Genomic DNA, 25,257 nt, shown 5'->3' with positions numbered 1-25,257 from the left:
TTACCAGGATGTGTATGAAGTATTTAGTTTGGGATGTTGTAATGAGGACCACCATGCCCACCATGAAAACGTTAGTGCACGGAAATTTTACATCTTCTTATTTTTTGTTTCTAGAAACCACCAAGTTTTATATGACAGAGATAATTATTCAGCCATCTGAAAGAAATTTTTCCATCATACCAAGGTACAAATAGCAAATTAAATTTATTCTGTAATGTCAAATGTGGAGAATGATAGGTACAATTGATTATTTTGAAATTCATTTTGATTTATAGCCCTCTTTATTTGGAAAAGAAAAATAAAAACCTTTGAAAAAGGCTTTTAGACAGTTGAACCAAACCACACATTAAAAGACTTGAGGATTTATCTGCGGTTTGTTTATTACATAGTGGCATAAATAAATGTGCTCATCACATAAATCTTACAAATCTGAAAGTTTTTTGTGCTTCTATTTGCCAGATATCCAAGGTCTTATAACTTAGTCATCAATAGGTTTTTGAATACTTATTTCTGGGATTAATTTGACTTATTTAAAATTTGAAACAGGAGTCAGTTTTCAAATGACTCCTGTGTTTTCAAAAAAAGAAATTACTTGGCCACTAAATCCATTAGCGTTTTCTCTTTTTGAATCTTTTTAGTTTGCAAACAGAAGTTAGCTGTTCTATGTCTTCCAGCTCATTTATGGATATCTAAAAATTATGGCAATCTGAATATAACCTTAAAATTTATCCTCCTTTAAATACTTTGATTCTGTGCCTCAGCTCTGACTCTTTGAGGGGGTGCAAATGAAAAACATTGTATATAATACTGTGTACTGTTCAGAAGGAAATATCTCGCCTTCTTTGTTAACTTACTGTTTAATCTGCTACAGCACAAATGGAATATTGACTTGACTAATACAGTATTTTTTATTCAGTGAAGGGGAATAGTTAGGCTTGGGGTGGGAAGTGTGTTAAGGATTGGAGAATAGGTTATGCGAAGACTGGAGCAAATACAAATACATTAAAATATATTAAAATTCACATGAGCACAGTCTGTGAAGGAATGGGCAGCATATAGAAGAGTCTGGCTGCACACACCTCGGCCTTTTAGGTACCCTGTGGGTATTTTTGGCTCCTCTTGCCAGTTAGAGTTATTATGAGAGGCACATTGTGAAAATTGATTTCTGTTCAAACAGGTCTCGGTTTGTACAGAATGTTGTCGCCCAGTGTCTGGTGGAACTCTCCGCTGCTAGGAGCACTTTTAGATTCACTATTCAAGGTCATGATGGCAAAGCATACATCTTGGTAAGAAGTGATTTCTCCCAGCTCTCTGTAGCCTGGTAATCCAGCGTCTCAGAAATTCTTCAGTCTTGTCATTCTTTTTTCTTTAATTCTCAGGTCTAGAAAATAAATGATCAAAAATTGAATTCATCTTATCAGTTTAATTCACAAATCAAACTCCCTTAATTTAATAGCAAAAGATCCAGTGCCTCTATGTTCTAGGTACTAGGGATATAGAGAGAAATAAAACCTGATTCCTGCTCACACCACAAAATAAAGGTTTTTACTCCAATCTGTTAATGGCTTTTCTTGGTCACTATAACTTAATTCTGTTTCTGTCACTTTTTTTCCCCTATTGATTTTTCCCTATTTTTCCCTTTTGATACTCTTCTGTTTAAAATATGTTCTGTTGCTTCTGTTTTTGTGTATGTGTGTATGTAGTAAGAATGCTTAACATGAGACCTACCCTCTTCATAGATTTTTAAGTGCATGATAACAGTATTGTTAATTACAGGCACAGTATCGTGTGGCAGATCTCGAGAACTTAATCATCATGCCTAACTAAAACTCTGTACCCTTTAGTGAGCAACTCCCCATTTCTCCCTCCTCCAAGCCTCTGGCAACCACCATTCTACTCTTGGCTTCTATGAATTAGACTGATTTAGATTCCTTATGGAAGTGGCATCAGGCAGTCCTGTCCTTCCGAGTCTGGCTTATTTCACTTGGCATACTGTCCTCAAAGTTCATCTGCGTTGTCACATAGTACAAGGTTTCCTTCTTTTTTTAAGAGTAATATTCCCCTGTATGTATGCACCATATTTGCTTTATCCATTCATCTACTGATGGACATTTAGAGTGTTTCTGCAGCTCGGCTGTTGTAAATATGCTGCAGTGAACATGGAGATACAGACACCTCTTCGAGTCCTGAGTTTTTCACACTGATGTTTGAGAAGTAGTGGCAAGTTTTGGATGAGAGGCCCTGCAGTTAGTAGAATCATCCCCTCCATGTACCACAAGCATCTAATGTTATACTGTTTCTGTTAAAAATAATGGTCTGCGAAACAGAATTTGGCACGTTTATGTGAAAATCCAAGAATTGGGACCTCAGTCTCTTTGCCTCCATATCTGTTTTACTCAACCAGCAACCATATATCGAGCATTTCTTATTCTACAGGCACTATTCTAGGTGTTCAAGAACAAAAAATGCCATCAAGGAACTCCTAAGCTAATAGGAAAACATGGTAGCTAGAAGGAGGGAGAGAGTTAAGGTTGTTGTTAAGTGTCACTTTGTAGCTGGCCGTCCATTATGAGGACCCCATGCTTCTCTGACTCCAGATCACTTCCACCGAAGCTAACATACTTGTTGACTGAAGTTAATACTGGTATGCCTCATAGTCATAGTCTGAAATCAGGTTTAATTTTCTTTTACTGTAAGGTTTTTCAGGTTAAAACTCAGGAATAGGAAACACCTAAAAACCTAAAACCTACTGCTAATAGATATTTAAATCCAGGGGCGCCTGGGTGGCTCAGTCAGTTAAGCATCTGACTTCGGCTCCTGTCATGATTCCAGGGTCCCGAGATGGAGCCCCCGCATCAAGCCTGCTTCCCCCTCTCCTGCTTACCCTGCTTGCGCTCTCCCTTGCTCGCTCTGTCAAATAAATAAAGGAAATATTTTTTAAAAATAACTAACTTCTTTGTTATAAAAATAATACATTCTTGAAACATTCAGACAACATGAAGAATGTAGGGGAAGTGGTGTTCCCCCATCTTGTCTTCTCTCCTCGTCTTATTATATCATAGTATTTGAAGGTAAACATTATTAACAGTGTGGTATGTGCACCTCAGCATTTTCTCCCTCTCTCTCTCCAACCCTATGTTCATGCACTCACATTCTGCTTTTCTGTTTGTGAAACCTACCCGAATCACATGATGAGCATTTTTCTTCAGCATGTTTACTTCGCTCAACAGTGTATCATAAGGATTCTTCTTGTAATTGTGGATCAGGGTCTTTAGTGACTGGATTTCCAGTGTGTGGCAGTTAAAGACAGTGCTGCAATGAAAATAATCTTTGCTTGTGCATTTTAGTACTTCTTTAGAAATAGACCTTTCTAATCGAAGACAGTATTAGGGTTTGTGTTTTTTAAACTGATAATTACCACCTTCCAGAAAACTTGTACTAATTTATCCCATATAGTGAGACCTTCTTGGTACCCCACCCAGATGCTCCTTACTCAGGCTGGTGCACCCATTTCCCAGCTGCTGAGACTTGTGGGCTGCTGACGGCGCACGGCTGCCTCGTCTCCAGAGACGTGCCTTTCTATGACAGAGGCCGCCTTGTTCAGAAAGTGCCCTCTTCCCCACCCTTGGCCTGCTCAGTCTCCTGCCAGTGATTTGACCCTGGGGTACAGAAAGCGGAGGCCTCCTGTCTCAAGGTGGGATAGATCTGTAGGTGCCGTTCTTGCATCAGAGCTCCCCACGGGATCAGGCTGAAGCCGGACTCCAGCTGAGCCCCTCGGTAGATAGCGTGCATCCAAATCCCCAAACACTCTTCCACCAGCAGTCCAAACCCCTCTACTGAACTGGATGTTATCTTCTTTTTGTACTTGCCAATCTGATAAGTGAAAAAGGGCAGCACATCATTTTTACATTTCCTTATTACTAGTTATATTAACATTTTTATATGTTTATCACTCATTTCTTCTGTTAATTCTGTTCACATTCTTTGTCTTTATTTCTGTGGGGCTGTTTTTGCCCCCTTATTGATTCCTGGGAGCTCTATATATTACAGATAATAACTTTGATATCTCCATATTAAATATTTTCTCCTAGTTGGTTGTCTTTTTTTTTTTTTTAACTTTACGATCTCAGCGGCTCTACCAGATGTTACACTTTGAAAGACTTACCATACTTAAAAATTATATATAGGGTTCTCCTATCTTTTTTTTTTTTTCTGGTATTTTTATAGTTTTGTTTGTGTTTTGTTTTTTAGTGGTGATATGAGATATGGATAGGGTGACGATAATATGCTTATACTTTTCTCTCCCTATCTTTAGCTGTGGCTTTTAAACTCAGACAGCTTGGTGATTGAATCTTTGGGAAGTTCCAAAAGTATCAAAAAGTTCCCCCTATTGGAAGATTCCTTGAAGGAAGATTCCAGTTCTGCCTGGAATGCTGTCAAGGTCCTCTACCAGCCATGCATCAAAAACAGGAATGAAAAGTAAGTTGTGCTTTTGTTTTCTCATTCCACATTATGTTTTAGTTTCTTTTGCCATTTGGTGTTGAGAAATTAGTGAATTAAATGGTACCATACCACTTCCCTTTTTGAAGCTTCTAGGAGTCATACTGCTAAATATTATACTTTAAAGTAGATTGAATTATTACAGATGATTCTTGCTAATGTGCAGAAAGCTTGCTTTTCCTGAAAATAATTGGTCTTTTTCTTGTAATCTCAGCTGTCTGTGCATATGGCTGCAGTACTAAATCAGGCATCAACGGCTATGAATATTTACTGATAAGCACTTTCCAGGCATTCAGGATGCAATAGTGAATAAAACACAGTCCTTTCTTCCTGGGCTTGTCATTGTAATAGGGGGAAGGCAGACCATCAGCAAAAGAGGCATAAAATCATGGACTAATGTGGTTCCTACTAAGAGGCAGGCACTTATCGGAGGGCTTCTGGCTCATTTAAGCCTAACATCAACCCTGTGGGGTAGGTCCTGTTATCACCGTCATTTTAGAGATAGGGACACTAAGACACAGGTGTTGAAATTACTCTAGTGAAATATAAAGCAAGGCAAGGTAGTTGGGGAGTAGTAGGATAGGTGTAGGAGGTTGTCATTTTATATGAAAAGTGAAGGAAGTTTTCTCAGATAAGATGATATTTAAGTGGAAAACTCGAAGGAAGTGAAGGAGTGAGCCTTATCGGAGAGAACAGTGTTCCTGGCAGAGGGAGCGGTTGGAAGTTGATACTTGTCCTGTACTCTTCAGTGAGTTTGATCAAATTTGTAATAAGAACGGAAAGATCCTGGTCTTTTTCTGGGAAGTAAATAAGAAATTTTTGAAAAATTGCTTTTCTTTTTTGGATTATACAAACAGTACAAATCATGAAATATTCAAACAGTCGAGACATATATAAAATATGAAAGTTCTCTACCGTGTCCCTCTCCAGAAGTAAAAAGTATGTTGTGTGTTCTTCAATTCCTTTTTCTATTTATTTTTCATTTTAACATAATTTGAATGATACAGGTGCATTTTTTACACTTAAAATAAAAAAGGCAACACTGTAGAGTCTCAGAGATTCTTTCCATGTCGGTGCTTGGCGTTTTATGAAATGGGTGTACTATAAATAATTTAACTATTTTTCTGTTGATAGATCCTTGGGGTCTATTTTCCTGCTATAATTAGCATTGCTCTGTGTGTTGTTATACAAATTTGTTTTGTAGTTATGTGTACTTTTTTTATAAAGGATTTCTAGAAATAGAATTGCTGCAGCAAAGGTATGACATTTAAAATTTTGATAGATAATATCAAGTTTCTTTGTAAAAAGGTGTTGCCAATATATACTCCTACCTGAAGTTACTATAAACGCTACTTCCCTGAAGCGTCATCAAACTGCCGTTTAGATTTTTGCCCATCTGATGCCAGTCTAAATGAAATAGTCCCGATGACTACCCTTGTGTTGTTCTGGGGTATGATCAGAGAATATGGCTTATGCTTTGATGCTTTGGGGACCTTGGCGTATATGTGGTCTGATACATAATCACGTTTTAAGCTGTTGGTTGCTTGTATCCTCTGTTTACTTGTGTGTGTTTGTGTGTGTGTGTACTTCTGTATATTTAGACTTACATATTGAAGCTTATTAAAACCTTTCACATTTTTTATTCCTTTGAAATGTGCATTTTTGAGAAGGGTATGTCAAATCACACTATGATTATAGAAAAGTTTTTTTGTTCTGATTTTGGTATCAGTTTTTGCATTATATATTTTGAAGCTATGTTTTTCGGTATATAAATGTTTGTGCCATGACACCTTGACTAATTGCATATTTTATCCATAAGAGATTTTGCTCTCCTTCCATTTGATGCTATTTCCCTTTGATTCCAATTTGCCTGATGTTAATACTGTTATATTTACTTTCCTTTTTTTTAAATTGCCAGTTTGTTATACAGTAGTCCCCTCTTAGCTGCAGTTTCGCGTTTGTGGTTTCAGTCACCTGTGGTCACCTGCAGTCCACAAGCAGATGACCCTCCTCCTGACGTATGGTCAGAAGGTCAGCCGTAGCCTAAAGCTAGGTCACGGTGTCTCCATCACTCACCTACTTCATCTCCTCACATAGGCATTGAGTCATTTCACATCATCACCATTATAAGAAGGGTGAGTTCAGTACAAGAAGATATTTTGAGAGAGAAAGAGACCACATTTACATAGCTTTTATTACAGTATATCATTGTAATTGTTCTATTTTATTATTAGTTGTTAATCTCTTACTGTGCCTGATTTATAAATTAAACTTGATCACAGGTATGTATGTACAGGAAAGAGCATAACATATATAGGGTTCGGTACTACCTGCGGTTTCAGGCATCGCTGGGGTGTCTTGAAATGTAACCCCCATGGAGAAGGGGAATGTTTTTCCATTTCTTTACAGCTGTCCTGTGTTATTTTGTCTTAGGTATACGTTGCCAACATGTACCTTGTAAACTGTGTAGGTGGATATTTTAAAACCTCATTGTGACTGGGGCACCTGGCTGGCTCCGTCGGTAAAGCATGTGACTCTTGATCTTAGGGTTGTGAGTTAAAGCCCTACATTGTGTGCAGCCTACTTAAAATTAAAATAATTAAAAAAAAAACAGGTGAATTCAGAGAAAGACAATTATCATATGATCTCACTGATATGTGGAATTTAAGAAACAAGGCAGAGGATCATAGGGGAAGAGAGGAAAAAATGAAACAAGATGAAACCAGAGAGGGAGACAAACCATGAGAGACTCTTAATCTTAGGAAACAAACTGAGGGTTGCTGGAGGGGAAGAGAAGAGGGATGGGGAACTGGATGATGGACATTAAGGAAGGCATGGATATAATGAGCACTGGGTATTATATAAGACTGATGAATCACAGAGTTGTACCCCTGAAACAAATAATATGTTATATGTTAATTAATTGAATTTAAATTAAATAAAAACCTTAGGAGTGGCAAAAAAAAAAAAAAGAATCAGTCAAAGATATAGGTACTTATTAGGGTGTTGGAATAAACAAAACAAATATAAATCGTCCATTAAAAAACAAACACAAAACAGGTGAATTAGAAGAAAACAGACTCCAATATGACAGTCTATTTTAAAAGTGAATGTAATCCACACTTACTGTGATTCTTGATATAGTTGAACTTAATCTACTGTCTTTTACATTGGTTGTCTTCTCTGTATCATTTCTTGATAATTTGGAAGTAAAAAAATACCAATTCTAGATGAGTTTAGTGGTTAACCTGAAACTTCTAACATATGTACTTAAACTTCTTTAATTATCAATCTCTAGATTTAACTAGTATCCATACTCTTCACCAGAACAAGAAAAGACTCTTAATGAGGTCTCGCATTTCTTCTTTCTCTCCCTGTCGCGTGCGCTCTCCTCTATGTTGAGAGCACTTAGGATTCTGCTGATGGTGGTTCTTTCTTCTTAAAGTAGCCCTACCCCATTTGCTTCCCTCTTAAACTCATGTATTACAGCCATAAATGTTTTTATATTTTTATTGTATGTTTATTTCCATGAAAATATTTGATGTTTTTAAAATAGTTATAAATAGTATTATAGTACGTGTCTTTTTGCTGTTTGTTTTTCACTTCATAGTCTTTGTTTCGTTGTTTGCTTTGATGAAACATGCTCTTTCATAGTTCTTTTAAAGTTGAACTGTAGTCAGTCTTTGAATACCTGATAATCTCTTATATGTTATCTCTCTGAACACCTATAGGATTTCTCTTTATCTTTGTTTTTCTAAGATTTTATACAGATATATCTAAATGTTAGTGTTTACTCAAAATTTTCTCATCACAGTCTGTTCTTATTTTACAAATGAAGTATTCTCTCAGTACCTGAGAATAATAGTGATACTTCAAGTCTTCTGTTTTCTCTCTTAACTCTTTTCTTTGGGTGTTAACTCTCTTCTCTTTAAAAAGGTTCTTTGTGTTTGATACTTTGTTTCATGGTGTTGCTTTCCCCAAATGTTTGATGCTTCCACTAGAATTCCTGTGCTCTGATGTGTACTCCATGGGAATCAGGACCTTGTCTGTCTTGCTCATTACTACATCTAAATGAGTTCTTTTTAAAAAAAAAAAAATTTTTTTTAATGTATTTATTTGAGAGAGAGCAAACACAAGCAGGGGGAGTAGCAGAGGGAGAATCAGGCTCCCCACTGAGCAGGGAGCCTAGTGTGGGGCTGGATCCCAAGACCCTGGTATCATGACGCAAGCCGAAGGCAGACGTTCAACTAACTGAGCCACCCAGGCGCCCCAGATGAGTTCTTGTAGAAGTGCTCAATACATACAGTTTATGGTCACATTTAACAGAACATTTGTTAAATGGATTGTTCATAGTTTTCTGCTCATCTTTATATTTGATAATTACTTTTCACCTGTTGGTGACTGTAGGTTCTTGTTACCATAGTCTGCCTTAATGGATTCGTGAAAGAGAACGCAAAGGATATACCGGTGTGGATGTGCAAGTTTGTCTTTTGACAGCTTTTGGGTGCTAAGGAAAAGGAATTGGTAGTAGATTCAGTTACAGTGGTGAATTTATATTCATTATTGTGAAAGATCTTTACACTGCCTCTCTTGAGGAGAGTGACAAGGATTCAGTGTACTGTCTCATTATTTCACTTATTCCTAACAAATTCCTGGGACACTGGAAATACAATGACTATAGTCAGTTGTGTTCTGCTATATTTGATTAGTGGACTTTTTTTTTTTTTAACTTTGCATGTCATGTCTTGGGGATATAATAAATGAGTTTGATGAGTTCAGTTTTCCTGTTGTATATAACTTCTTTTGTTTTGCTTTTTCTCCTACTACTGGTTGACTTTGTATCCCCCAAAGGTGGTAAAGGAACTTCATAAACTGGGTAAGCATCCTGCGAGTTATTTGCTTTTGTCTTTAAGGACATTGTCTTTTAAGAAACATTAGTTTCTTTCTTTGGGGGCATTACTGAGTAAACTGTAGACTCCCTGGCATATAGGGTGGTACATTAACTATTTTAGTCCAATCGGCTGCAATTTTATTTTATTTTATTTTATTTATTTATTTTTTTTTTTTAGTGGAAGTGTGGATTGCCAGATGGCAATCTAAAAGAGGAAAATAACAAATGTAACTATGGTTTTAGTTCCTTGAGCACACACACAAAAAGTGGCAGGTAATATATTTAGAATGTTCTTTCTTTCTAGCAATAGCCACACATGTCTCTTAACATTTTGAAGTCTATTGTTTTTTTATCCCCTTACCCCTTGCCCACAGTTGTCCTACAACTTACTTGTTTAGTTTGCATACTAGAGTTTAGATCCTAAATGGTAACTTTGTAGCTTTGGACCCTAAGTTAATGTCTGCAGTTTAATTGTGCTAACTCATCAATTCACCCATGGCCTCATATTCTCTAGACTGGGGGTAATTTTGCCCCTTAGGGGACATTTGGCAATGTCTGGGTCATTTTTGGTTGTTGCAACTTGAGGGGCTATTGAATCTAGTAGGTAAAGTCCAAGATACTCTTAAATTTCCTACAATGCCTCAGAGAGGCTCTATAGCAGAGAACTATCCAGCCCAAAATGCCAGTAGTGCCAAAGTTGAAAAACCCTGTCCTAGTCTATGTCCTGAAATCAAGCAGTGTCCACCTTTCCCTCTGGGTGTTACAGCCCACAGTTTTCTTGAAATTTTATTTAGGCCAGCAAATAAGAGAAGTTTTACTGCAGCATGAGCTCAAAACTCTATAATCCCACATGTTAACCTAGAGTAAACAGGATAAGTACAAACATAATCTGTGTATTGTTATACTTCTCTCATTTTCTCTTAGGGAAACATGAAAAATAGGTTTATTTGTAATAAACAATGATAAAGAATTTTATAGGTTTCAAGTCCTTTTACTTATGTATTTAAGAGAAAAGAACTTACAGGAATGTAATCACTAAGTGTAAATAAGTGGGTTTTTTAAAAAGCTGAATTGAATTCTCTTCATTGTTTAAGTTACATGAATCCAAGTACTGGTAGTAGCTCTTCCCACATTTTTTGAAAGATAAAATACATGATTTAAAAATCTGGACAGTTCGAACTGAGAACTGTTCTGTGTTCCACAATTAGTAGAAACATTTTCTGGCAAAATATATGGAGGGAGGAAATGATGATATGTTATATTTACCCCTAGTTTTGGTGAATTTAGAGATTATATTCTGTAAACTAACTAGGTTTTTCTTTGTTGGCTCCGTATTGGTAAATATTGTTTCTAAAAAAGAAGTGTTGTTTTGCCTTAAGATAGTCATCCTTATTGCTCTTTTTAAGATTTATTTATTTATTTTTGGGAGAGAGAGAAAGAGGGAGGAAGAGGGAGAGAAAGCATGAGTAAGCAAGCATGGTGGGGAGGAACAGAGGGAGAGAGAGAGAGAGAGTAACTTAAGCAGGCCCTGTTCTCTGACTTAGGGCTTGAGCCCACGACCCTGAGATCAGGACCTGAGCCGAAACCAAGAGATGGGTGCTTCACCAGCTGTGCTACCCAGGCATCCCCATTGTTGCTTTGTCTAATGAAATAGAAACACATAAATCACACCCATATACATTTCATATGCATAAAATAATATTAGTAGTTGTTTTTATTTGTCAAATAGTATATTTAAATCTTTTTTTTCTCCTTTATTTCAGCAGAAAAATTGAAATTCTGCTTAATTTTTTTAATTGGGTAAAAACCACATAGTATAAAATTTATCATCTTAACCAGTTTTAAGTATACAGTTCAGTAATGTTAGGTATATTCACATATGTGTTGTGAAAGAATTCTCCAAAACTATTACATTCTGCAACTGAAACTCTATACCCATTACACAACTCCTTTTCCTCCTCCCCCCAGCCCCTGGTAACCACCATTCTATTTTCTGTTTTTATGAATTCGACTTTATTAGTCTGCCAGGCCTGTAATAACAAAATGCCAAAGACTGGATGGCTTAAAAACCAGAAACTTATTTTCTCAGAAGTTCTGGAGGCTGGAAGTCCAGGATCAAGGTGCCATCAAGAATGGTTTCTGATGAGGCCTCTCTTCCTGGCTTACAGACAGCTACCATCTCCCTGTGTCTTCACATGCCCCCTTGTTTTTGTGAGAGCAAAGAGAGAGGTAGATGGGGAAGCGGTAGAGATCGGGAGAAGATCTCGCCTCTCTTCCTCTTCTGATGAGGACAGCAGTTCTGATTAGAGCCCCATTCTTATGACCTCATTTAACTAAGTACTTTTTGAAAGGCCCTGTCTCCAAATACAGTCACTTTGGGGGTTAGAGCCCTAACTTCAGTTCATATTCAACATAAGAATTTTGGGGGAACACAATTTAGCCCATAACACTGACTACTTTAGATACTTCATGTAGGTGGAGTCATGGAGTATTTGTCTTTTTGCAACTGGCTTATTTCACTTAGCATAATGTCCTTAAGACTGTGCATCTGTGTTGTAGCGTGTAACGAGATTGCCTCTCTTTTTAAGGCTGAGTGCTATTCCAGTGTGTGTGTGTGTGTGTGTGTGTGTGTGTGTAACACTTCTTGTTTATCCATTCATCCCTCAGTGGACATTTGGGCTGCTTCCTGTGTATTATGAATAGTGCTGCTTTGAACTTGGGCGTGCAAATATCTCTCTGAGATCCTGCTTTCAATTCTTTTGGAGATATACCCAGAAGTGTGATTACTGGATCAAATGATAGTTCTATTTTTAATTTTTTGAGGAGCCTCCATACCGTTTTCCATGGTAGTTGCTGCACTTTGCATTCCTAGTAACAGTTGTTCTAATTTCTCTACATTCTCGCCAACACTTATCATTTTCTGGGGTTTTTTTTTTTAAGGATTTTATTTAATTTATTTTATTTAATTTATTTTTTGTTTTATTTTTATTTTATTATTTTTTTATTTTTTTATTTTTTATTTTTAGAGTTGTTCTAATTTCTCCACATTCTCACCAACATTTATCATTTTCTGTTTTTTTTTAAAGGATTTTATTTTATTTTATTTTTTTAATTTAGATTTCAGGTATGAAAGAGAGTGCACAGGGAGGGGGAGGTACAGAGGAAGAGGGAGAAGCCAACTCCCTGCTGAGCACAGTGCCTGACATGGGGCTGGATCCCAGGACCCTGAGATCATGACCTGAGCTGAAGTTAGATGCTTACCCGACTAAGCCACCCAGGCGCCCCTTAAGGATTTTATTTTTAAGTAATCTCTATGCCTAATGTGGGGCTCAGACTCAAAACCTCGTGACTAAGAGTTGCATGCTCCACAGACTGAGCCAGGCAGGTGCTCCTATTTTCTATTTTTTTAATAGTAGCCATCCTAATGGGTGTAAGGTGGTATCTTATTGTGGTTTTGATTTGCATTTCTCTGATTAGTGATATTGAGCATCTTTCATATACTTGTTGGCCATTTGTGTATCTTCTTTGGAGAAATGTCCAAGTTCTTCGTGCATTTTTTTTAATTAAAAAAATTTTTTTAAATTCAATTTATTAACATATAGTGTATTTTTAGTTTCAGAGGTAGTGTTCAGTGATTCATCAGTCTTACATAACACCCAGTGCTCATTACATCATGTGCCCTCCTTAATGCCCATCACCCCATCCCCATCTCTCCACCCCCACTCCAGCAACCCTCAGTTTGTTTTCTATGATTAAGAGTCTCTTATGGTTTGTCACCCTCTCTAATTCCATCTTGTTTTATTTTTCCATCCCTTCCTGTATGTTTCTCTGTTTTGTTTCTTAAATTCCACGTATGAGTGAAATCATATATGATAATTGTCTTTCTCTGATTGACTTATTTTGCTTAACATAATACCCTCTAGTTCCATCCACATCATTGCAAATGGCAAGATTTCTTTTTTTTGATGGCTGAGTAGTATTTCATTGTGTGTATGTGTGTGTATACACACACACACACACACACACACACACACACACACACACCACATCTTCTTTATCCATTCATCTGTCCATGGACATCTTTCCATAGTTTGGCTCTTGTGGACGTTGCTACTATAAACATTGGGGTGCAGGTGCCCCTTCAGATCACTGCATTTGTATATTTGGGGTAGGTACCTAACAGTGCAGTTGCTGGGTTGTAAGGTAGTTCTATTTTTAACTTTTTGAGGAAGCTCCATACTGTTTTCCAGAGTTCTTTGCCCATTTTTAAATCAGTTTATTTGCGTTTTTGTGGTTGAATTGTAGGAGTTAATACATTCTGATATTAACTCTTTATTAGACATGACCTGCAAATACTTTTTCTCATTCCATAGATTGCGTTTTTTTTATTGCATCTGTTGATTGTGTCTTTTGATGCACAGAATCTTTTAAGTGTCAGACACCATCATTGCCTAAGATAAAATTAGGTGATTTTGAGGAGATTTAGAGGAATTTGTCCTTTTTGATTGATGAAAACATAAGCCAAATGTTAATTTATGCTAATTTTATATCCAGCAGAATATTTAAAACCTGTTATTTAATAGTTATATTATATTATATATTTCCAAAGAGGCATTTATCTTTTCCCAGAGGTACTTGATAATATATATAGGTATTTGAAATATAGGTATTTGAAATATATATATATTTGAAATATATATAGGTATTTGTTCCAATTTTAGTATATGTGCTGCCGAAGCGAGCACTGAAATATATATAGGTATTTGAAATATATATATAATATATATATTATAATATATATATTATATATTATATTAAAACACTTCACGTGAATTTATTTGGATAGTGTGTGAATACGATGCTAGAATGAATGAGTGAATGAATGAGCAAGCAATGAATGAGTTTATAAGTCACCAACTCCTAAAGAGCACTTTATTAAACCATTTAAAGTGTCTTGTGTGTCCCCACATAGAAGTCACAGGCTGACATTGTCAGTCCACTCTAATTAGGGGCATTCCTTTTGCAGAATAGGATTAATTTAGATTTCAGGTATGAATGTCCAAGTCTTATATTTTATAAGTGAGGGAACTGAGGGAACTGAGGCTTAGTTAGAGAAATAATTAGTTAGTCGCTTTGTTAGTTGGTGATAGAGCCAGAATTTGAGCCAGGTTGTCCTGATTCCAAATTCACTTCTTTTTCATTATATCATGTAGTCCTTCACCATAAAATTTTAGGAGATCTGAAATGTCACTATAAATGTATATTCTTCCTCAAGAACAATTCCTTTGGTAGTTTAGAATGTGTCAGCATTTTGATTACTCCCTAAAATATACTGCTTACTATACTATATTCACTAAATATTTATGCATCTTAATATGTAACTTCAGCAGTGGAAACTTCTGATTTATGGTATGTTCATATCTGATCTTCTAGATCAGAATTTAAGGATACAAATGTGATTTTTTTCAGAAGTCAATGCCTTAGCTTCTTAGAACAGGAATCCATTGAAAGGAAATTAATCTAAAAATACAGGAAAGTTATCAAATACCTCTGGGAAAAGATAAATGCTTCTTTGGAAAGTACTTTTCACACATTTGTCTGCTGCTATCGTATTATCACCCAGACGTACCCATCTAGAAATTGTTCTTCATTACAAAGAAAGTTGAGCACATGCTTTCTTAATTTGTAATTGGAAAAATTACACTATGTAAGTTTAGTGGCCTAAATTCAGACTTATTTTATTTGGAATTCTTATCCATGAATTTATAATCATTAAAGAAGATATAGGAAATAAGACTGTGACATATAATAAAAGTGAGCTTTTTCCCTAGAGATGCTAGTCAAAGCAGGTTTTACCTGTGGAAAGCAATTCATCTCTTGGAATCGCTTTCTGGAAAGAATCTGGTTTCCCTCCTCTGATGCAAGAATGTAAGATAAGTATAATCATGAGCTGTGGGGGTAGAATGGGCGAGGGGACTGGGATTGGTTAAAGCAGGAAGGAGAATGTGTATATGAAATTGTTGCTTCACTTTCCTGTGTTTTCTAATAATCTGTTAGGTATTTTTATGAGTCCAACCTGAAGTAGTTGTCTTCACTTTTCACATCAGAAGGGTTTGGGTTTTTCTTTCCTCTTTTTTATTACCTCCTACTATACTTGGTATTATATGTGATTCCGAAGCAGGAGACCAAAGATGACTTCTGTGAAAGAATTTATAGTAAAGTTAAAGCCACATGTACAAAAAAAATTTTTTGAAGAGAGCAAAATCTACCTACATGCTGAAAGGGTTTTCATGGAAAATCATATTCATTAGCTGAATCAAGGAAAATACAAAAGAGTTAAAAGTCATTTCCTTCACTCCACGCCTACCCCAGTGAAAGCTGCAGAGGGCTGGGCAGGGAAAGTGTGCATGCTTTTTCTTTTCTTCTTCTTCTTCTTTTCTTTTCTTTTTTTTTTTTTTAAGACTTCATTTATTAGAGAGAGAGAAAGTGCACAAGTGGGGGGAGGGGCAGAGGAAGAGAGAGGAAGAAGCAGACTCCTCGTTCAGCAGAGAACCCAATGCGTGGCCGATCCCAGGACCCTGAGATCATGTCCTGAGCCAAAGGCAGACACTTAACTGACCTTGCCACCCAGGTGCTCTGAAAGCGCACGTATTTTCACGTAGGGAGCTCCAGTAGGCTGCTGCCAATGCAGTGGCAGGTGGCTCGCAGAGGTGTTGGGTAGGAAGTGGAGGGTGGCAGTCATCTGCCCGTAGAGATGCTCCCACTTATCTCTGTAGCATATGAAAGTCTCATCAAAAGCTTTTGTTTGAAGAAAGGGTTCTACAACTGATACAAAAATGTTTGAGAACCACTGTTCTCTGTGCTGTGCATTTCACCAGACAGGGCTTGAATTCACTGGGTCATGGTAAAGTCACTACTTAAGAAGAGTGACAACATTGAGATAGTTCTAATTGACTGAATGGTCTTCCTCTTATTGAGCTGAGATCTGTTTCCCAGACACTCTCATCCAGAGCTACCAAAAATCTACCTGTTGATTCTTAAATATGACAACTCTTCAAATATTCAGATAATCTGACATTCAGTCCTAGATTTTCTCTTCTTCAAGCTTATAGCCTCAAATGGAATGGTTTCAAGCTTCCTTTTCCTTGTGCAGTCTCTTTTTTCCCCACTTGGCCCCCTTTCCTATTACCATTTTGATTGCCCATAAGAAAATGTTGCCCCAGCATCCTGTCAGCTTTGCATAATAGGGTGAATCAGAGAGCAACTAGAGCTAGCGATTCATCTTCCAGGGCTGTTTTAGGTAATTTAGATATAAAGGGAAGAAGGCATTTACAGTGGTACCAGACAGGAGAGACTGAATTTCAAGAACCCAATGAATTTGAACATTAAACAAAAAAGTTTTCAACCTCAGGTGTTAAAGATGGTCATTTATTCATTCTTTCAACAGATATTAAATTCATACTACAGTGCTAGGTACTGGAAATAGAAAATTGAGCTAAAAGAGATCTGATGCCTTGCATCATAGACCTTAGTAGAGTCTAGTGGGAAAGACAAATAAATGATTGGTGCTATGAAAAAGAGCTCTATAGTGCTAGGAGAGCAATTCATAGGGAGACCAACCAGGTTAGCATAGGACTGCAGGAAGAACTGATGCTTGACTGCTGTCTGAACAAACTATGTGAAGAGGTTCTGGGCTTGCCCATAAGAAAGCAGTACAAAAGGACCTATGGTAGGAGAGACCATAGTGAGGGCAAGAGATGGAAAGAAGACCAAGGTGGGTACACCGGAGAGTGAGAAACAAGGACAGGGTAGGAGGAGCCAGACCAACTCAGGATCTTAGAGGCATTTTAAAGAGCTTGTCTTTGTGTTTATCCTAAAAACAATAAACATCTATTGAATGTTTTGTCCAGAGAGAAGGGTGAGCTGGAAAGATTATTCTGGCTGCCAACCGCGAGCAGTTGGATATGGTAGATCAGATAGGAGGCTATTGCCGAAGCCCAAGAGAAATGACTATAGTGGATGATGGCAGCTGAGATAGATTTGAGAGATACTATAGTAATATTGCAGTGTTTGTGATTGATTGGATTTTGGAACCAAACCACGATTTATTGGGATAGGTAACATTGGAAGAAGATCAAGTTTTGGGAGAAGATCATGAGGTTCGGTTTTATGCGTGTTGAGTTTGAGTTACTATTTGAGTCATTCAAGAGGAAATAGCAAATAGAAAGTTAATATATAGACCTGGAGTTCAGATGAAAGGTTTGGGCTGTGTTTTTAAATTTGTGAGTCATCTACGTATTAGTCGTAATTGAAGCCAAGGACAGGCGTTATTGTTTAGGAAGAGAGGATGGAAGGACTGAGCTGTAAAGAACTACCCACAGTTATGGGCCAGAAAAAGGATGGTGAGCCTAGAAAGAAGCTAGAGGAGCAGTTGGAGAGGTGGGAGGAAAGCAACAGAGTACTGTTTCATAGAAGCTGAGGAAGGAACAAGTACTTTAAGGAGGAAGTGGTCAGATGCTGCTGAGAGGTCAGATAAGATGTTGAATGTAAAACATACATTGGATTGAGATTGAAACAGTCATCAGTAACCTTAGCAGGGATTGTTTTGTCAGGTGACAGAGCTGGGAGCTGGATTGGAATGGGTGAGCAGTGAGTAGCAGGTGATGTGACAGAAACAAGTGTGGACAACTGTTTCAAGAAGTTTGGCTTTGAAGGCAAGGAGCAATAGGTTGGGGATGGGGAGCTGACCGAAGTTAGGAGGTGGGATTAGACCCTCTTGAGCCTGTTTAAAAGCCAACAGCAAGGATCCTGTTGAGAAGAAGGGGTTGATTGCACATGAGAAAGAAGTGGTGGTTGATTCCAACAGGACAGGGGGGGCTATTATCTTCAGCTCAGGTGTAACAACTAGCCTTAGGCGCAGGGATGATTCCCTTTCTGTAACAGGAGGGAAGATCAGAATTGGAGTGGATGAACAGGTTTGCATACTAGGTTTGGGGACGATGAGAGACTCATCCTGTGATGGCTTCTATTTTATATAAAAAGTAGGAGTGATGGGGAAAGAGGCATAAGAGGAAAAGGGGTGGGTGTAGTGGACAGTTGGAAGTTTGAGGAGAATGGAGAAGATTCAAAATGGTCACTTGGAGAGGAGGTGAGTGAGATGACTAGAGATGTGTGGGATTGGTAGGCATTGTTCATTGCCTGTTGAGGTTTGCGCTCGTGAATTTATATTGTGACTTTGTCCAGGGTATCATCAACCTGAGTATCAGCCCAGAGAAAGCATAGTTGGGGTCAGCAAGGTTCAGGCTTTATTGTCTCGATGCAATGGGTATTGTGTTATTTTTTGTTATTAAAATGATGGACTACGGAATCTGTGTGGCCTGTTTGAATGAAGACTGAGAGTTGGAAAAGGGCCTTGGCTTCTCAACTGCTGAAATGTAGCTGTGGTAGGGGAGAAATTTACTTTTAATTGGGTAGCTAAAGCTCCTCAAATGTTATTTAAAAAATACCAGATTACCGATGGGAAATGATCTCTTTTAAATATATTAAGGAAAACTGTAGTACTTAAATGGAGCTTTAAGCGCTTACTTAAATTTATGCTCTGAGTTAAATTTTCTTCAAGATTTTCCATATGATTTTTGTAATCCCACTTTATAAGGAAATTTATTGGCTTAATGTGGGATAATGAGTATCAAAGAAAAGGTGCTTAATCTTCCATATCTGCCAGAATTTCAGTTTGACATTTGTCATCTAAAGCAACTGCAATGGTCCTGGTTGGTTCTGCTTTTATTCTGGTCGTTAAGAGTGAAAAATGAACCTTGGATTCTAAGGTCAGCTGGAGTAGAGGGAAGAAGTGCATTTCAGTAGCACTTGGGGATTTTTTTTTTTTTTTAACGCAGATGGCTGCATGAGCCCTCCAGGTACTTGCACCTCTACTGGAAACAAGATAATTGAACATTAGGTCGTTGGCCTGTCCATTGTTAAGGCTGGCTGCTATTGTAACTTCTACTGTGAGAGTAGTGCTTGTCTGAGGGACCTCGGTGGGGCTTCAGGCCCAGGGCTTCCTGCAATACTGCTAGTCTCCTTGGGACGCCCTCTGCATCACTGCACCATAGCAACTGCTAGAACCTTCCTCTAGCCATTTTCTCTCCTGTGTTAGAGAAAAATTATCTCCCTACCTTAAAATAATTAATCACTTATAATTCCCCAGGTAAATGATGAAGGCATTCTCCTCATAAAATAACTTCAGCATCATGGACTAAAGCTCAACCCCCCTTGGCCACCATCTCGATTTCCAGGTTCCTATAGAAGTCACCCCTGTAACCAGTCTATCTCAACATAGACATATCTATATAAATGCCCCAGGAGCGTCTATAGAAATGTTTTGTGTGTTATACTTTGTGTATCTTTTGTGTGTTAGCTTTTGTGTTATCTTTCCTTTTTTCTTGTCATATATTATAGTACTCTCCCACAGTCCATGTTTTCACTCAGCATCGTATCTTCTCAGTACATATAGATCCAGCTCGTTTTTCACAGCTGTGTGCTGTTCCATAATGTAGATAGCCCATGGTTTCTTGTGTCATTCTATTACAGTTTTTAAAAATTTTTCTCTGATACTAACAATTCTGCAGTGAAGACCCTTGTACACGCCTCCCCATGCAGTTCTGCAAGGACTTGTTTAAAGTTGTTGGGAAGAAGTAGAGTTGCTGCTCCTGGGATATATTTATTTTACATTTGTTAAATAAACGTTTTCTTTGGGATAGTTTTAGATTTATAGAAGAGTTGCAAAGATTGTACAGATGGCTCCTGTGTACGTACCCTTCACCCATTTCTAGGTTTGCCTCACGCTATCTTATATCACCCTGGCACCTTTTTTCAAAACTAAAAAAACCAACATTGGCGCATTCATACTAAATTCCAAGCTTTATTGGGATTTCACCAGGTCTTCTACTCACGTTCCTTTTTGTTCCAGGATCCAGTCCACAATGCTCCATTGTATTCATTCATTGTGTCTGCTTTGTCTCCTCTGGTCTTGGACAGTTTTGTAGACCTTCCTTATTTTCCAGAGGGACTGGTTAGGCATTTTCTAGAATGAATGCCTTTTAATTTGGGTTTATCTGATATTTCCCTCCTGGTTAGACTGAGATGGTGGGTTTGGGAAAGAATACCATCACATTATATCAGGGGTCCAGGGTATCCACAGCCATCACTGGCGATGCACACCGTGATGCCTTAGCTAAGGTGGTGTTGGCCAGTTTTTTCACTGTGAAGTGACTGTTGTTTCTTTTCCATATTCTGTTCTCTGAATCAAGTCACTGAGTCCAGCCCACACTCAAAGGGGAGGGAGGAAAGGTAAGCCCCATGTCCTTGAAGAGGGATGCTATCTATATATGTTACTTGGAATTTTAACATAAGGAGGATTTGTTTCTTCTGTTTATTCATTTTTATCTGATGGACTCATGTATATTTATTTTCTGCCTTGGGTTATAATCTAACACCATGTTATATATTTCATTACTTACGTGTTTGTTATTAATTTATTCTGTTGTTCAAGTTGTTCCAGTTTTGGCCTTTGGGAGCTATTTTAGGCTAGCTCCTGAGTCCCTTTGACATGCCCCCATACTTTTAATTTTTGATCACCCTTTTACTTCCCAATACTGCAGAATGCCCCAGACTCCTACTTTTCCCTACCCCAGCCCTGGAATGGTTCTTTATTAGAGAGTGGGAGAGGCCCTTACTTGATATTTTTAATTTTAATAGATATTGTCTAGTTGTTCTCCTAAGGGCTATTCTCTTTGGCACTTTTACCCTTCATCTCATACCTATTCCAATATTTCCAAGTAGTAAAGCTATATCCAGGTTTACTAATTTTTGTCAATCTGATAGAATGGATCTTTTTTAAATGAGTGTTTTCCTTAGTGTGATTGAACATCTAAGTTTATATTTACCAGCCATTTGAGTTTTCTCTTTTGTGACTAGCCTGTTCGTGTTATTTTGCCCACTTAAATTCATATTTCTGAATGTGTGTGTGTGTGCGTGTGTGAGAGCCTGTCTGTGTTTGGTATTAGGATTTCTTACAGATTGTGAATCTTAGTCCTTTGGTTTTTTCTAGCCTGTAGCTTACTTTTAAACTTGGTTTATGATGTATTGTGACATATTTGGTCCTATCAAAATTAGGATCCTATCATAATTTGATCCTATTAAAATTAGAGTTGGCAGGCTTTTGCTTTTGTATCATGTTTAAGGAGATCTTCTTTCTAACAAGTCTACCTATGCTTTTACTTCAATTATTCACTGAAGCTGATGATCCAAAGATCTCAAGTGATCACCTGGTAAGCAAAATCGTTTTCTTTTTCTTTTTCTCAATCCTGAGCATTCATCCTTATTCACCATTTCTTCTGGGACATATTTTCCCTGGCATTCTCCTGGTTTTCTTCTGGCTTTTTTGACCTCCTCCCTTTCCTTTGTCTTCCCTTCCTCCCTTCCTCTTCCCTTCCTCCCTTGCCGTTTCTGCTTTTTCCTATAGCCTGATAACCGTGTCCCTGATGTCTTTTTCCCTTTTGCTAAAGCTCATCTGCTCTCCTGGTAAAAACTCTAATTTCCGTTGAGTAAAAACTTTTGAGTCTACATTTTCAGACCTAACTTTCACTAAGTTCTTTGCTTATATCTCCATCTTATTTCTAGGTTATCTCTGCCAGATATCCTACTGGCTTCTCAAATTCAATATGTAGGAGGTAGAAGAAATTCATTAATGTTCCTGGTGAACATATGTTTTCCTCCCATTTGTATTTATCAATGGCATCATGATTCTCCTAGTTACCCAGGCTCAGATCCTGAAGTTAGCCATTAATTGTTTCCCAGTTCCCCTACTTCCAACCAGTTAGGAGGTCATGTCCAGTGTTCTTTCAAAATCTCTTCATATCTATTCTTTTTCTCTTTAGTATTGTTGCCAGCCTAGTTCAGGTGTTCATTATCCTTCTTGTGGAGGTTATGTACGTCTCTTGAGCCTGCCAGAACTCTCTAATCCAGCCTACATTCTGTAGCCAGCTTGGCCATCCCCAATCACATCACTCCCTTGCTTCCTTCCGCCTACCCAAAATCTTTATCTCCTTGGATCATTATATGAATTCTTCTACAGCCTGGCTCTGATTTAACCACCTTAGCCCTTCTCTGTCCTATGCCTGACACATTTCCTGTCATGTCCGATCAGAATGGAATTCTACAGCTTCTCAAATATTCATTCATCTGTGCAGATCATACAGTTCATTATGTTTAAGAGTATATAATTACCCACAGGAGTCTAAGCTTTCCATTTCAACCAATGTCCTTATTATTTTTGTAATATTTCTATAAGAAAGGGATTGATATGGAAATAGATATCTTTGTTTATAAATATTCTTACATGGGTAAGGTCTTCATTAAAAGACCTATAAAATTTTTTCTTCTATTGTGCATGGCTAATAAACTATTCCTGAAATCCTGGGGAATTATATGAAGATAAACGTATAAAAATGTATTCTAAGCCCTGTGGGTTTCTGGGTTTGTTTTTTTTTTTAACTCTTATTTTCTTAGCATCTCTTACTTCCATCATTTTTCTCCTTTTAGCGACATAAAATAATGATACCTTTACTGGTGAAGTGACTTAACCTTACTAATTTTATCACGAAGTTTGTTTCTAAATCGATAAGGCCAAAAGGGGGAGGTTGGAAGGTACAGCTGACATTTTATGTGCTAGGTTGTTCAAGTTAACTCTGAAAAATTATTCAGGCATAGTTGAGTTTTCTGAATAGAAGTGTCTCTGGGTTCAAATAAGGTTTATGTAGACACTATAGACTCATTCTGCTTTCCTTTTTCTTGGAGGTAATACTTTCTTATTTTCTGTGCATCTGTATCCTCTTCTTTTTTGTAAGCTTGCTATAAATCCCCTCCTTTTTGAAGTCTTTAAGGATAAGTATTGTGGTTTTAATGATCTAATAATATTTACTATCTTTGAGCTTTTATTATGCATCAGACCTGTTCTAAGCTTTTCCATACATCATATCATTGAATCCTTTTAACATGTGTGTGGGAAAGTGCTGTGGTTAGAATAAGTCATAGAAATTAAGGTTACTGGCCCAGTGAGGCACAACTAAGATGTAACAGATTCAGGATTCAAAAACAGGTCTGTCTTCTAAACCCTCAGTTATGTCTGCTGTGTCCTTGTGTCAGTATTTACAGACCACCATCAAAAACACTGCCTGTAAAAGCAAAAAAAAAAAAAAAAAAAAAAAAAGGAAATGGATTTATTTATTAAGCCCTGCTTTTGGACTCTTCAGATTGGTACCATCAAAGCTCCTTCCTGTTAGCCCCCAAGTAAGACTAACTAATCCACTCTTTTTACCTACCTAATGAAGCCTAAACTTGGCTTCTGCTTCTAAACCTAATTTCAGTCTCTACTCTTTTCCCCTGCTGGTCGCAAGCACCAGTCTTAATTGGCTGCTCCCAAGCCCATCTTAGTCTATTTTTACACCATGGACTCACAAATGGCTTCTAACCATGTTAACACTTTTTGGGCTGACCTCCTTCGCTCTCTTTTCCTCCTTTGACTCGCATGCTTGGCTCCTTTCCAAATACTTGATTTTTTCAGCATTCTCCGTATTGAGTTCTCATTTAGGTCTCCTACCTGATTTGCGTTCCCTGGGCTTCTTTGGACCTAATTCCAAGAGCTGCTTGTATATTCACCCCATTCTTCTCCCAGTGTGGGGTGACAGCCTTAGTCATTGTAAAACCTGCAGATCCACCTTGGCTTACCAGCCTCTTTTTACCTCTTTGATGAAACTATTTGGTCAGTATTTAAAAAACAACTACAGTAAAAACAGAACTTTAGGGTGGGAGATTATTTGGAAATGCCTTGTCCTAAGCAAAATTCCTACCTAAACAGTTCTTCAGATGCTTATAGATACATGCAAACTATTAGTTCACTTTACAAATAACTCGGTACATGTGTTCTAGAAGAGTAGAGTAAACCTAGAAAGATTAAAGTGACCATGTTATCTTCTGATTGAAAAAGTTGGGCGTGGGGTTTCATGATGCAGTTGTAGAAATGAATTTCTTAAATTTAATAATCTTACCTGGTATGGGACTTCACTGTGAAGTCTGTCAGTCATGGGTATGATTGCCCCATCTGTAATTGGGGGTGATTGTTAGGGCATTCGGTACGGAGATGACCTGAAACATTTGGGGCACTTAGAAGTTGTAGGAGGGTATTTGACATTTTACAACAGGGAGAGTGTGGGATTGGAGTTAGACATGGATTCTTGTCCCAGATTTTCCATTGACTAGCTATATTGCCAGGCCAAGTGATTGCATCGAATCTGGCCCTTTATTTCCTCATCTTTTGGGGTAAGTATACTTAACTTTATGTAATTCCATGACTTTGGGACACTTAGAAGCATTTTAAAGAGTGTGATCTCAAGCTCTGTTTGTCTTATAAGTCATGTTTGTCTTATAAACTGAAGGCTGAGTTTTCTCTTGCTCCAAGTATTTAATGAATGCAGTGCTTAGCCTCAGATTCAGTTCAACAGACATTCACTTAGGCTTCCTGTGTGTAAAACTTTATGCTTAGAGATATAGAAGATAAAAATATAAATGAGACAGAATTTTTACTTCCAGAGTCTCAGTGTTTAATCTTGGAAACTAACAAGTTACATAAAAGCTCTAAAAGGTACACATGTTCTGTCCAATGATAGAGATGAACAAGGGCTTTCTCATTAGTTCTAATTAAGGAAAATTCCATAGAGAAGGAGCATTTGAAGGGATGGAAAGATAATGGGGGCAGGAGGTTGAAAAGGAGACATTCTGAGCAAAGATAGGAAATTGCAGGATGCATT

The 25,257-nt window shown here is 37.6% G+C and overlaps 1 protein-coding gene across 4 annotated transcripts in view; it reads left to right on the top strand.

Annotated features, from left to right (window-relative positions):
* Positions 1-25,257, top strand: part of UBE3D (ubiquitin protein ligase E3D) — a 523,493-nt gene that overhangs the window by 43,544 nt on the left and 454,692 nt on the right. For all 4 annotated transcript variants that reach the window (XR_005838364.1, XM_040643700.1, XM_040643699.1 and 1 more), the window contains exons 6-8: positions 115-184; positions 1,178-1,286; positions 4,316-4,479. Coding sequence is in view for 3 of the 4 variants with exons in the window: in XM_040643700.1 (XP_040499634.1) it covers positions 115-184; positions 1,178-1,286; positions 4,316-4,479 (343 nt within the window). In the remaining variant the exon portion in view is untranslated. The remainder of the gene's footprint in view (positions 1-114; positions 185-1,177; positions 1,287-4,315; positions 4,480-25,257) is intronic.

Source organism: Ursus maritimus, unplaced genomic scaffold (genome assembly GCF_017311325.1).
Source record: "Ursus maritimus isolate PB19 unplaced genomic scaffold, ASM1731132v1 scaffold_29, whole genome shotgun sequence".
Classification (NCBI taxonomy): Eukaryota; Metazoa; Chordata; class Mammalia; order Carnivora; family Ursidae; genus Ursus; species Ursus maritimus.
Note: the sequence above shows the minus strand (reverse complement) of the source record. Positions and strands in the feature narration are given on the sequence as shown.